This window comes from Malurus melanocephalus, unplaced genomic scaffold (assembly GCF_030028575.1).
Source record: "Malurus melanocephalus ecotype Western Australia unplaced genomic scaffold, MMel_1.1 scaffold_853, whole genome shotgun sequence".
Lineage (NCBI taxonomy): Eukaryota > Metazoa > Chordata > Aves > Passeriformes > Maluridae > Malurus > Malurus melanocephalus.
Window position 1 is genome coordinate 41,395 of NW_026624085.1, and position 14,675 is coordinate 56,069.

The 14,675-nt window shown below is 39.7% G+C and overlaps 2 protein-coding genes across 5 annotated transcripts in view; one reads left to right on the forward strand and one right to left on the reverse strand.

The window, feature by feature from the left end:
- Window positions 1-41: 41 nt before the first annotated feature.
- On the forward strand, window positions 42-5,834 carry PIMREG (PICALM interacting mitotic regulator). 4 transcript variants are annotated; one of them, XM_057385672.1, is made up of 6 exons: window positions 42-139; window positions 1,124-1,443; window positions 2,281-2,612; window positions 3,406-3,501; window positions 4,334-4,380; window positions 5,577-5,639. In XM_057385672.1, the coding sequence occupies exons 2-5, from the start codon at window positions 1,153-1,155 to the stop codon at window positions 4,362-4,364; spliced, it is 750 nt and encodes a 249-aa protein (XP_057241655.1). In that variant the 5' UTR covers window positions 42-139; window positions 1,124-1,152; the 3' UTR covers window positions 4,365-4,380; window positions 5,577-5,639. The 4 variants fall into 4 exon arrangements, with proteins under 4 accessions (XP_057241655.1, XP_057241656.1, XP_057241653.1 ...); XM_057385673.1 differs by lacking the exon at window positions 5,577-5,639 and adding an exon at window positions 5,505-5,565; XM_057385670.1 differs by lacking the exon at window positions 4,334-4,380 and having other exon boundaries at window positions 5,505-5,834.
- Window positions 5,835-10,126: 4,292 nt separating this feature from the next.
- Window positions 10,127-14,675, reverse strand: part of PITPNM3 (PITPNM family member 3) — a 38,035-nt gene continuing 33,486 nt past the window's right edge. The window contains exons 17-19 of the mRNA XM_057385657.1: window positions 14,072-14,255; window positions 13,553-13,681; window positions 10,127-13,174 (exon numbers count right to left, since the gene is read on the reverse strand). Of these exons, the coding sequence (XP_057241640.1) occupies window positions 12,866-13,174; window positions 13,553-13,681; window positions 14,072-14,255 (622 nt within the window). The 3' untranslated portion in view covers window positions 10,127-12,865. The remainder of the gene's footprint in view (window positions 13,175-13,552; window positions 13,682-14,071; window positions 14,256-14,675) is intronic.

Sequence of the window (14,675 nt, forward strand, 5' to 3'; positions counted from 1 at the left end):
GAGGGCGGTGCCGGCGGCACCAATCCGAGGGCGCGGGGGAGACATTCAAACGTGGTGGCGGCACATAACGGGTTCCCTGAGGGCGGGGGCCGGTAGATCTCGATCTGGGTCCCGGTGCCGATTCCGTCCRGCGCACTGAGTGAGTACTACCCCGACCAGCTGCCAGAGCGGCCTGGTCGCGGCCCTCTTTCCCCGACCCTGTCTCCTCCTGCCTTGGCGGCACTTTTCCAGCTTGTTTCTACCGTCCTGGCGGGCACAGTAACGACGCTGGCTTGGCCCGCCCGGTGCCCCCGTATCCCTTTATCCAAACGTGGCGGTGCGGGGGATCTGCCGCGACTGTCGGCGGGGAGGACGGGCAGTGCCAGCAGACTATGGTCCCTGCGGCGAGAACGGCTCGGACGGGGCCCGGGGCCCGGGCGTGCTCAGGGCCCTGGCCGGCAGCTCCCCTAGTCCGCCGTGGCCTTCAGAGGAACTAGAGCACCGCGCCGTCCTGTGCGAGAGCCGTTCGCTAACAGTTCATTGTAACCCTAGGACGGCAGCGGCTCTTTCGTGGCATTCCACCTGAATCGTATTTGCTAGCAAATGAAAATCAAGAATTTAAAGGATTTGTGTACATATGTTTAAATTGTCATACAGATCACTAGCATTTTAGCCCTTCCCACCAAAATCTGCCTGTAAAGATCCTATCTGTTTCAGGACTTACATATCCACAGTCTTAACTGTGACTGAACCAGGAAACTTTAGCTAGCAAGTCTGGCATGAGACAACAGCAGCTCTGTAAACTTGTCTCACAAGTTGTTTTGATTAAAGAAGGCAAAAAATTTTGGGATATCAGATCTTGGTCTGAGACACAAACAAAAAAATTGCACTCCTAGAGCATTCTGCCTCACAAACTAGAGTCTTGCAGTGAAATTGCAGTATAAAGCCTCTTTGTGGACTTGCACAAACCTAAATAGTTGTAGAAATCAATCCTGTCCTCTTTCAAGCCTCCAAATAAAMGTCTGCTCAGCTCTGGTTTTCTTAGTTCAGACAAATATAACCAAGTATATTGTATAACAGTTTCCATTTCTGTTTTTASGTTGCTTGTTCTGGCTAAGCCTAGCTCTCATTTTGATTGTTTTAGAAATAAGGCTGACCGAGAACTGGAACAAGATGGCATCTGTACTTGAAAATGTCAAAGCAACCATGGCCTGGCGGAAGCACCGGCTCCTAGCTGACTTCGATGAGAATGAGAGCCCTGTGCCTGACAAATTCAAGAGAAGGGCCTCTCTGAGTTCTCTCAATACCATTCGCATGTCTCTAAGGAAATGGGTACCATTAAAGCAAGTAGAGCTGAATTTTCATAAAACCCCAACTAGGGAAAGCCTGGAATCAAGAAAGAAGTGCCAAACTCTTCAGACTATTAAAAAAACAGCAAAATATGCTTTTGGAACAGTGTCCCAGGTACTTTGCCGTTGCAGTGGAACATGGATAGAGTTTAGTTTTGGTTAAATTCCAGTATCAAGATTTCYGAATTCTGTACTGAGTGCTGTGTTCCAGAGAGTTCGTTCCCATGCACTTGCACRACTTAGTAGCTGTCTCATAGCTACTAAATTGTACAATCTTTAATATCTTTTCCTCAAGTATAGACAGGCAAATTATGGATCTGGCAGAACATGGAAGAAATTGAAAGCATTTTGTTATGAAATAAAAGATTTTCCCCTACTTTATTTAATCATGTATGGCAGAGCAGTCTTCGCAAGGAGGAAGCTGSGTAGAGATTGCCATAGCTTGCAAAGACTTGTTACTGAGAAATACATAGCACTTCAGATTTTTTTTATTTTACTTATTCTCCTGTATCTGTACTTTTTAATAGCATTGAGAGGTTAATAATGAAGACGTTAATAGCATCTTCATTACAGTTAATCTAAATTTAGACTGACAAAATCTGCTACAAGGTAGCAGGGTAGCAGATTCTACCTTGCACTTCCCTTCACYGGAGACCTTGGATTCTTAAATGTGTGAGTTCTGTGTTGGGGAGCCTGACTTTTTCCAGCRTAAGAGCAGCAGGAGATTTGTTCTAATGTCTGCTCTGAAGTCCTTGATGAGTGCCAAGGGCTAGGGATGCAAGCGRCTCCTCCAATGCAAATGAGCGTAGAGGTTGAGAATCATTCATGTGAGTTAAAATCTGATGTGAGAATGGAAGCTACAAATTCAGCCCAAATGTTCCTAGTCTTCTTGGTTCCAAACTCTAACCTAATTGAATTAATTTAGCCTAACGTGTCTTAATGTTTATTTCAGAAAATACAGAAATCTTGCCAAAGCCCAGTACACTCAGTGGCGACTGTTCCAGCTGAATCCATCGGCAGAAGCCATACGRCCATTTCTAGCAAAAAAAGAAGTACTACACGTCAAACACCTTGCTATAAGAGTGTTGCTCCAGCAGGCAGTTCCAAAGGCACTCCGAGGTCCAGCAGAAGGGTCTTGCTTGAGCCAACAAGGCTGTCAGAACATGGAGAATGGAGGGATTTCTCATCCTGGCTTGGTAAAAATGCCGTCTCTCTCCGGAGATCAAGAAGAGCAGCAGCACTGAAGAGCCCTTATTCATCACCTGCTCCTTCCAGCAGAAAGTTGTAAGCCACATTCTTTTGTAATTTTTTTTTAATTACTCTAATTAGAGTATCTGATAAAGCGAAAGACAAGGTATGAAGTTTACTGTCCTACTCCCCTGAAGGGATGTGCTGCTCTCAAAGTTCAGCAAGTGGTTCCAGCTCCCTGYATAGACAGGGACCGAGCTCTGCATAATGATGAAACAGAAAAAGTAATTTYTTGGTGACGGCAACTTCTAAAAATCACTCTCCCATTGGGTACGTTTGCACTGTGTTTCTAAGCATTACTACCCATCAGACGCTAGAGACGTACCTGAGTTCTTTGCTGGTGCTTTTTGGGAAAAGGAAAATGCTCTGTATGTATCTCACTCCTACTTAATTGTAACTTCTCCAAAKTTGCTATTTCTATTGCAAAGATACCAGGAATAGTTCTGTTTATGCTGAGTTCTTTATAAAACTAATAGAGATTCCTGACTCAAGGAATAAATACAAATTAGATCAAGGCTTGTGAGCTAGGAAAAGTATGCACATAGGTTTTTCTTTTGGTCAAAGTCACAAGAAAGGTCAAAGCTAGAAGCTGAATCCTAGCCTTGTGAATCTGAATCTTGTGTCTGAATTGTAAGATAGCTGTCTCTGGGATAAATGGAGATGGGAAGCAGTTGCCCAATGCAATTAAGAGCATGATTGCCACTGCCCTAAACTTCTCTGGGTATAGACTAGGGGTAACAAGAGTGGTACTGTAGGGATGGAGGCTTAAATAGTGTCACCTAGTCAGCCTGACCTGTTTGATCTTCAGCAATGACGATTTTGTTTGCAGAGAGTTTGACTGCGAGTTGGAACTGGTCTCCTCAGGGATTTGCCAATTGAAGCGTATCTCCCAGGCATTCGACGATGCCATCGTGAAAGAGGAGAGGTAAATACTGCTAGCTGTCTGTCAACTTTTGGCACAGGTTGCCTCCCACCTGAACATAGCCAATTGCAAGCTAAGTAGTCCCTATAACCCAGGATGAGGAACAGTTGCAGAACGTTCTCAGTTGTAACAYAGTATATCAGTTTTTTCTTCAAGATACCTGGGAAGATTAAATCTGCAGTTGGATTTGCAGCTTCTAAAACCTGTCAAATGTTTTCCTTGTTGTGGAAGTCAGATTTTTAGCAGCAAGAGCTTACCTTTAACCTTGTGTGAGAACAGTACCTCCCTGACGCTTGTCTAAAAGTGGTGCCAATCCAGGTTGGGGGAGAAGGCGGGAAAATTCCAGTGCACTTACACAGTCATTGATGCCTGCACATTCATAAAAATAATCCTTTTATTAGGTAGCATTGTATTAACAAACAGTCCAAGGCACCTAGATGGAGAAGCCTCTTATAAAACCTTCGTTAATCCACAAGGTGGTAGGCTGTTGTATTTGTGAAGGTTATGTCATTCTGAATCAGATGTATTAAGGAGTRAAAACTAAAGGTCAGATGTCCTGTCACAGAGCGATTCCCTAAACCTCTTCCTCTCTTAGAACATTTGATGTCAAGCATCCAATAGCTAAATGTCAAGCCCCTCAAATTCACTAGAGAGAGTTTAGCATCAAATACTTTATCYGCAAAGGGGTAAGGGCTTAACATCCAAGAAAACTGCAAAAATTATTACCAATGGGACCGCATCTAGATAACTATAGGTTAAAGCTTGTATCAAGTTAATTTTATCATATCCATTGAAGTTTACCAAATCTCACTCCTAATATTCTCCCATCTGCTAGTGATATGACAGTTTCTCTCATTCGTAACTGAAGATAGTAGCAACCAGGTAAAGTAGCTGTTCACTTACCTTGTCTGTACCTGCATGCATCTGTGGGGAGAAAACCTGCTGTTTAGAGAAAGGCTTATTTTTAACTCACGCTGCTTTAAGACAGTATTATGCAGAACCCAGTGTTCTTCCTTCATATTTGCCATGKCTGTTTCTGGTACAGCAGATCATTGTGCAGTTATAAAACCTCACCTCTAAACTGTGGATTAGTGAGTCCTTGCAGGTTCACAACGAGTCTCCTATGCAAACATCAGCTTTTCTCACCCCAGGCCAGAAAACTACCAGTACTAATGTTTTTGTCATTCAAGTTCAGTTCTCACTGGTTACTAATGATCAAAAAGCATGAGAGAAGCAACCATTATCATAAGCTGTCTTTTTTTACAACCTTTCTTTTCCATCCCTTGAATTTTCGTAGCAGCTGAGACCCTGCTATTACCATTAACATCAGCTYGTGACTGTATTGGTGGCATTTTAAAACACAGCAATTGTACCCAAATGGATGTGATATTAATATCTTCACCCATTATGGGGGAAGTGTTTTTTTTTGTTAAAGGTGCATCCTGAATACTATGTCCTATTTTAGCAACAAAGATAGGTGTAAGGAACTTTGCTGTAACTTTTCAGGAAAAATGAAACCAGTTTCAAATGCTTGACTGATGCTTTAAACTATGATGTGGAATGCTTCCACTAAGTAATTCAGCCCAGTTCTCCTGCACGTGTAGTTGCTCTGTCACTGCCTGGTTCCTACGTTGCCTATTGAAAATACTGGGAACTTTTTTGGAGGTATCTTTAGTCTTGCATGAGACTTTTTGTTCTGGTRTCCAATTGCCACGAGTTTTAATGTTAGAGCTCCCTTTTCAATTTTTTCACGATGAAGCAAAGCTTGATCTCAAATATTTCCAACTTTATGTACTGTTCTAATGTTTTGCATTTCAATTATTAGATTAAATTAGAATTAGATTGTATCACAAGAAATGCTCTTATTGCTAGTTAAAACATTGCAGTACTTGTGTACTGCCGTTTACGTTCACTGAAGGTAACAAAATATGTTCTTGCTAGTGTTTAGAACAGTTTACACGTGGGAAGTGTACCAGACCTCTTCCTTTCTTTCATCTGTTTTCCAGCAACTGGTGTGACAAGCAGTTGATTAGCTCTACTGACTTCATGCTGCTAATGGCAGTCCTGTTCTTCTGCAGGCAACAAGCAATATCAAACTACWACTATCTAATGGCACAAAACATACAGTCTGCACATCGATCCCTGAAACCGTCCCAAGCRATCAGAAGGCAAGCAAAGAAACTCCATCAAACACTTGGTACCTAGTCAGAGATGGCTGTCTGTTGTTTTCATGTTTCCAAGTTTATGTGCACATATACAGAAGAGGTCTATAGAGCACCTGAAAGGATGCACTCTATACAAATGAGCCATTAAATTTTGTATTTTTTTTTTTTTTTTTTAAGTGATGAAGCTGCTTTGGACTTCTGGCTTGCACTTTTCAAGTGAAGAGAGAATCCAAATAGTATCAACCTCATTGTGTTATCTCGTGTTGTGGTGAGGAAACCGTCTTGAAAGTGACTTTCGTGGGGCAGTAAGTACTTAGAAAGTGATGTTGAACTGGCCAGTAAGAATGGCCAAAGCAAGGGCTNTTTTTTTTTTTTTTTTTGATGAAGCAGCTCTGGACTTCTGGCTTTCTCTTTTCAAGTGAAGAGAGAATCCAAATGGTACCAACCACATTGTATTATCTCCTGTTGAGGTGAGGAAACCGTCTTGAAAGTGACTTTCGTGGGGCAGTAAGTACTTAGAAAGTGATGTTGAASTGGCCAGTAAGAATGGCCAAAGCAAGGGCTACAGACTTATGAAGGGTAATCCTAGATGAGAGTAGTGTTTAAACTGGTATACAGTGGCCATGAATTTTAGCACAAGGCTTTTCCATGCGAAAAAGATTGGTCTATTATTTTGAAAGCTTAATTTTATTTTTTTTTTGGTTATGAGCAAACTAAAAGTTAGTCATCATGTTAACTGGAAGTTAATAAAACAGTAGTGTCTTTGAGTTCTAACCAAAACTGTCATTCCAAAGCAACAAGCTTCTGAGGAGTCACTCATGCCACAAGAACAGAGCRGTATTACAACTCCTATTTCATGGCATTAAGGATTAGCCTAACTAATCTTGTTTTAGGTAGTTTGGCTCCAGACAAACCAGAGCAACTTTGTCATTTCTTACTGCCACTTTAGATAGCATCTTGGCAAGTTCAGTTAAATGGCTACACCTGTCTTTTAACTTATTTGTTACTACAATCAATGTAACCTCTTGCAACTACTGTTATTAGCCAGTATCACAGTGAAAGTATTTTATTTAATTATGTATACTTARCATTTGATATTTGTATTTTGCTTCTAATTACTTTTTAAAATAAATTAACATTTATTTGACAAGCCTTTTTGTTAGGTCATTCAGTATAATGTTTAGTTATTCAAACAAAAGCAAAGATGTCTCAAGTTTCTAGAATTCAACAGCAGGGCTGTTTTCCACGGTAAGCTTTGTGCAGGACTCTCCGATTACGTTCACTCTAAAATGAACCTTCAAACACACCTTTGTGTGTTTTGTGGGCTGGTTTTTACCGTTTTTAACCACTTTTCTACATGGAAGTATTGAAAAGTATAGTATCTCAAAGTTTTTCTTTGCATGTCCTAAAACTACTTCTATAAAGCTTTCACAAAGATTAGGATTTCTCATTATYGAAATACCTCCTTCCGTTACTTTTGAAAAGGAAGGTTGTTTGGAGTTCTGTGAAAAGTTGACCTCCAATTTAAGTATTATTTCAGACAGATCAAACAACCTCTATTTATACTGTTTCCACCAGCTAACTAGGACATGATTGAATATTTCCTAAATCACTGGTAAGAAAAATCAGTGACACTGTTTGTTTAAAGGCAAGGAAGGTTTTATTTAAGTAGCTAATCTGTTTTAAGATTTTAAAAACCAGCTCACATCAAAATCATAGCAGCTGTAGAAATCTTACTCCTTATTTCATATTAAGAAATTYATTATTGTACATTTTTGAATCTTTACAAGGCAGCCATAAGAAATATAAACATTTGTCACCAGATAGAACCTTCTCACTGACAAACAATATTTAAAAGTATGCATTTAATAAAACTGTAGACTGAAAGAACACCTACAATTTCAAGTTTCTTTGTGTGAATTCAGCTGTAAGGGTTGTAACCCTTTTCTTCCCCGCAAATAGAAAAACAAGTTATGCATAAGACTTGGGGTTCTGTGAGAGGACTGCCATTCTGGGCTGTACACCAATCATCCAGGAATAACTCTACATTTCAAACTTGCTATCTGTAAGTCATGTTTCAATGTTGCAATCTCTGGTATACCATCTCCCAGCATGTCACAGTAAACCTGCCTCTCTCCCCCTCCTAAGTTCTGTACATCCATACAAATGACAAAGGAACTGTCAAACTTGTTTTAACTTCCCTAAYCCCCCCAAAACTCCATTCAGTTTCAAGGATAGCTTATTGAGATAAATGCAAGAAGGTAAACTCTAATAATCCCCGTATGTTGGGCTTGAACTAAAATGGAAGAGCCAACACATTGACTTCAAATCCAGAATCCATGGCATAGKATTCTAGCTGTTCCAGGTCTTCTTATTTCTCAAAACCAGATTTTTTCATCCAGGAAATATGTTAGCACTTCAATTTTTTATGGGGGTTCTGAAGATGTAGTTACTTTGYGTGACTAAACATTATGCAAGTCCTAATTACCTTGAGAAAACCCACAATTTCTGCTTAATTTATGAACACACACCGCGAGGAATCATTGCTCTTAGAGCAGCTGAAAAGGTAGGCTGTAAACTTCTATGTTTATACAAATTCTATCCTGTATCAGCTCCAGATGAGGATTAAAGTGCCACTTTCTCCCCGGCATGCCTGACATGAACAGTTCCATGAAGAGATCCTGAGTTCAGATGCCACATGTTAATCTCTAATCCGAAAAATTATGAACTTGTGGTGCACAATCCTCTTCTCTCCATTATCAAACCAAGGAGCTTATGAAAAAGGTACCCATGCTCCAATCACGTGGTCCTATGATGATGTACTCACCTTTCTGCAGCCTAGATGGCAAGAGGGGGAAGCAGAAAAGGGGAAAATCCTATTTGTTGAGTAACAATTTTTGGACSTACAAATTTTAAAACCTAAAAATACTTACTGGTTTTGAGTATTATTTAAAATGTTTATAAACAAAATTTTTGGCACATTTAAATCAGAACATGATATAGAAAGAAGGAAAAAAAATTCTTTTTTCCTTTCTAAATTTATTCCATGAAGTACAYGGTAATAGTATAGATCTAAGGATTGAGGATTTGTTAAAAACACGTATTAGTAGTGTCCTGGCTAAAGAAAGACTGCAATATATAAAAAGAACAACTTGTTCACTAGTGATGGCAAACAAAGGCTACTTTGCAGAAGGGTGGGGCTTCTGAAAAAAAAGTCATTGTCCTGTGTAGACTAGACTAGACATTGTTCTGTGTAATTTCTCTAATTTACTGATAGTTCCACTTCTACTTAACCAATGGAAGTTTTAGCTGTTTGGAAGTGACTTCCCTCGGTCCTAGAGGAAAAGATAAAGTAATTTGTATATATTAAAACTGGTTTAATGTAAACAAATAAAAATGACAGCTCTCATGAACCCCAGTGAACAAGAATTACCAATACTGTGTCATTTTTACACCTAACAAAATTTTGTGCTGAATAGATACAAACCATGCCACAAAACTAAACAGAAATACTTTGGTCAAGCAAAAATCTATTCCAAAAGCACTAGCATATGCAAACAAAAGTGTTATTCAAAATAAGCAGATTTGGATTAGCATCACTATTCAATTCTGAAATCTATACAAACGTACCTAGCTAAACGACAAAATTGAACAGACAGCCATTGTTGCTGTGCTTGTGTTTGTTTCCTTTTTTAAAAATGTATACTGATTAAAATTTGCTGTGAAAGCAGAACCAAAACTTAAGTGTCTTCCAGTAGTTACACACATATACACACAGACAAAACCAAAACACCACAGTTGTGAAGGTGTGTTTTCACAATATCTAAATAACTCTACCACTGCTATTAATCACAGCCATTTTTTTACAGAAATTTAAAATGGATCCATAYCAACAGGACAAAGAAGTAAATGCTTTCAGCTGTGGCTCACTGATCTGTACGACAGATTTAGCACTCACTGGACTAACAATTTTACATTTGACAATTTTATTTATGCTTCCTCCGTTCTGCGTGTTATAACTGATGGTGCTGAAACAACTGATGAGTCTAATGTAAGTTCTGTAGGCACACCCACCTGACTTCTCTGACCCTTTCCCTTCCATGTGTGCTAAAACACTTTYGTAGCCTGGTTTAAGTGCTTACTGCACAAAAACTGCAGCAATGAGGACATGCAATCAAGAATAAAATTACTATAGGATCAMACTTACCCTCAGCAAATGGCCTGGCTAGGGGATGAAACACATGAAAACACAATAAAATCTGAAATCCAATTGCAAGCTGAATGCCCATGAATGACTGGATGCAGCTGCATGTGGATGAAGTGTCTAACTAAAATGTTTGTATCACTGTTTCACCAAAGTGCACAGCTGGAGTGTGTGACCATGAGATAAACACCATTGTAGCCATGAGCAATCAGCAGTACTAGAATTATGCAAATGCCATATAAGCACTCGTATGAAAAAAAAATTAGGGAGAATTTCTTCAGCTTGATTTCAATCCCATGTGTAAAGACTGAAAGTGTTTCTAGTCTAACACACACACACACACGCGCATGCATGTGCATTTTACTGCTATTAGTTCCTTATATTCTTAAGGGAAGCCAGAACAGTGACTACTGCAAAGGTGACCCAGCTGTTAATAGAAATACACAAAATCAGAGTTTTCATGACGTGGTATCCTGCAAAATGAGACTATGTCTCCAAGAGTAGAAGACAGCCCTTTATAACTTATGAGATTTTTCTAACCTTGTACTCAGACACTATTTCCTTCAATACAGTCACAGAATTACACACAGATCCGTGTTTTGAAAGGAAGCAGACCTTTCTACTACAGCAACTTAAAACAAAAACAGGTTTTCAAGTCTTTTGGATGATCGAGGTAGATGGCTAAAGCAACAGTAGCTTTGAACAGGAATAGCGATTACTGTCAGGAGACATGCTACACAATATCCAGTGCTTAAAAAAAACTTTTTGATGTGTCAGTATTTTAGACTTCTCAGCAAACTTACAATTCTCCTAGCGAGTTCCTCTCGCACGAGCCTTGGATTCCCATGCCTACTTAAAACTACCAAGCGTGCTAACAGTAAACTCACTGGAAAGAGATGGAGTCTGGTGCACCCGTGCGACCTCCTCTTAGTGCAGAGCGCAGGAGAAGAATCATTCTAAGTGATTAGAATTAATACAYGCAGGGTGCCAAGACAGAACACAGAATAATTCTTCCAATATCATGGGTTCAAGAACTATGATACTACTGGGAAAGGATTTGTAAATGTGAGGACTGCTTCAATGTAGTTTGCGAACTGCCTTCCATTTAGCTTTTGTAGCTGGCTGACTCGGAAACAGAGCATAAAACTCTAGCCCCTTGTAATGTATTTACCTGCCCAAAATAAGTGTTTGCTACCCAATGTTTTACATCTTTCCTTAACCGTCAGCAGAGATTCCCCTTCCCTTGAAGAAAGTGTTATTAAAAAAAAAATACTRATGTGCCAGAGATATTTCAAGAAATTTGAAATAGATAACTGACAATCTTTTCAAGTAATGTCTGAAAACATAAACCAAAGATCTCCACTTACAAGCTATTTTGCTGTCTCTTAAGCCAAAAGCTACACTCCTATGCCTTTCCAAAAGCACACTGAAATTTTGGGATTAACAGGGAGTATAGACTTAGGTTTACTTCTGCATTGTCTTAGTTTTCTATTGCATTTTTTGGTTTACACATTAACTTTCAAAATTATTAACCAACTTGTTGAGAGACTGTTTCTGGTCTAGCAAAACCTGAAAGGGTGGTGGAGAGGCACAACACCATCTCCACCTCAATTCCCTGAAATAAAAGACAAACCACAAACCTGAAAAAGAAATACCCTATTGACTTCAAGCTTTCCCAGTGTCAGCAGTCTGTTTTAATTCTAAAAACTGGGGTTTTTATGTGCACTTGTAACTTCAYTGCAGGTTTTAAAACATGCATTAGTTCAGTCATTGCAGTTATCTTGATGAGTTTCTCTCTGAGAAGTATCTGCATGAAGAATCTGCAARCTGCTACTATATAACACTTTAGAAATATTACTACTTAGGGAAAATGACCCACATTTTATTTCTAGTAAGTCCATTGAGAGATCAGAGAGAAATTTCATTCAGTAGAAAAAAGTCTATTTGGCACCTGTAATTTTGCATGTCTGCTCTTTGAAGCTCAAATGCTGTAATTCTGAATGCTACAGATTGTCTTAACACAGCAGTTGCTGTAAATCATGAGAAGGTAAACAATTTACCAATTTACTTCATTACCTTTTTTTTTTTCTTCCTGTGTAAAGATTCTAGTTAGAATAATTAAAAAAGTAATTGCTGTGAAGTTTGTAGATCCCTTAGTAAAATGGTTCCCTTTAACTTGCCTTCTTAGGATCTGACTCTCGGACTGAGAAGATAAGAACCATTGTCTTTGGAGTAGTCCACACATTTTTGCAGTCAACAAGGTCCACAAACAATGTGATCTTTGTACAGTTGCACACTACTTTGTTTACAACAACACTAACTGTGTTCAAACTGCAGCAAACACATTTATTTTTAACATGAAGTTTGTATGTTTGGTTCACAAGTGAAGTTCTCTCGTTTATTTGCCCAGCACCTCACAAACATGAGGTCATCAGACTCTGCGTTAGAGTCTGCTGACTAACACTGTAGGCTGAAAGGAAATCTTGGGTTCAAGGCACCCAAAAAGCATCTTGTTATTCAAATTCTAACCACCTGTTATTGTAGTTCCCACTGCTGCCTCCCTTTATAGTTTTATTGAAATGTGACGTGGAAACAGATTATTTAATGTCTGTAGTGTAAACCTCTGTAACCTACCATTTATACTGTTTTGGGTGCACCTAGGTAGCTGATACCATAATACTTCTGAGTAAAACTAATAACTTTTCCTCTTATTGCACGTATTATATCTGTTCTAAAAAAATAACCAGAAATATTTCCTGTTGCTGTGATGACAAACTTGCGTTAGTTTTAGATTGTTTCAAACTTTTCCAATAAATATGACAAGAGGAAGAGACTGGAAGTGCCCCACTTGGTGTAAGAAGGCAGATGTTGGAACAGGGAAGACTCCACGGTACAGGTTCCCATCTACTTCCCATAGTTTGGAGCTGCCTAAATACTATCGTTGAGGCGTGCCTACAAATTTAATGGGGTGCACCCGAGATCTACATTCCCAATCCTCCTAGGGAACAGATTCAAATTTGTGAACTCCACCTCGAACCCAAGCAACGGAGGGCAAATGCCTGTCATGATCTTTGTCTGATTCAGGTTGGCTCTGAGCACGCTCTGGCTTGGGGTTCAGAGAAGGAGGGTCAGGTTGCTGTACGGACATAGTCCTGCGGAGATGGTTTCTCTTGCGCAAAAACTCAGGYTGGGAGTGGAGGCCAAAGCTGCCTTTCCTCAAGATCATCCGAGAGTTGTTCTTTTTGGATCGTGAATGGAGACTGAACTCCAGAGAGGCCAAGTGGGCTGCATAGCCTTCACTGAGGAACTGAAATAGGAAGGAAAGAAAGGGGGTGACAAATTACCACTGCCTTGACCTATGGGTTCAGTGAGGAATTAAATATTGATTGCCGGTATCCCAGTCAGACACCTATGGAGTACTAATACTCCTCTTCCTTCACTTTTTTTTCCAAGTGACCCGTTCCATTTTGTCATTCAGAAATATGCAATGCATGCACTTGTAGATGCAATCCTSAACCATCTGATTTTCTTTACTATTCACCCTTCTGGAAAATGTCTCATTTGCAACCCAAACTACCCTTCTTTGAAATACTGTCGCTGCTTTGTGCATGAGTTTGCATATGCACTCGCATGCTTTTTCTTGCCTTCCCTAGGACTTCCTGACTGAATAGCAAGAGTTACTTACTTGGCACTGTGCCTGGTACTTCTTAGTGGGTCGTCCAACTATGTAGATCTGGGATGGCGACAGAGCCAAGACACTGTACACAGAAATATCCTTCATGGAACCATACGCGGCACAGATTTTGATGTGGCACTGAAACAAACATTACTTCCAAAGTGAATGCTCTATTGAAAACCACGCAACTACAAGTCTGGTGCTTGATTTGCAATGAAGCAGTGTATGAGTTCATTGTTAACAATTTCATTCTGTAAACCTCAGATAGCAAATTGGTCTGCCTCCATGCCAACAAGAATTACAACTATGTGCACAGAAAAGAACAAGCAGTTCATTCATTTGTCATGATTGGGACGTCCCTTTGGATGTTTTATCAACTTTCCTTGTACTTTAAAAAGTGAGAAAAGAAAGGAGGAATGGCAAAAAGACTTTGTGATGCTAMGATTTACTATTCAGAAAAAAAGGAGATCTCTACTGCATGACATTCTTTGAAAAGAGGTTTTAAGGCTATAAATAGGTTTCTAGTACCTCTTGCATGAGATTCCGGAGAAAAATGGTCTTTTGTCGCAGTGGGTCATGAACAAGTCCATCTGAGAAGAAGATCATCCCTTGTGGGAAGTTGTGTTGGGACAACCATGAAACCACACGCTGTTTTTGCATATCTGGACGGCCGGTGATATAGATAATCAGATATCCCAGGTCCTGCCAATGCCTGTCAGGAGAAACAGTTAAATTGTGTAAGCGCAGAAAGAGAAACAACACTCACAGGTCAGGTCAGCACCTTTTCTCAGACCAGTTAGAAGTCACATGTTATCCTTCAGAAAGTGGAAAGCAGCATGCCTTTCTGCTCTGATCAAGAAATTAACTACTAATGTCTACATCTTGGGAAGATGGAGGAAAGCAAGAGACACTCTTATATAAAACATTAACTAAAATATGACAGCCATTTAAAAATACAGTTAGGATAAGCCTTGCAACACTTCAGGTCATGCTACTTTYGAAATCTTTAATGAGATTTACTGCCATTTCAGCTGTAAAAAATGGAAACCCTTGAAAACTGGTATTTCTACATACCCATGCAAGTTCCAAAATGAGAATTGTCTTTTCCCACCCAGTGCAACATTAGAAGACC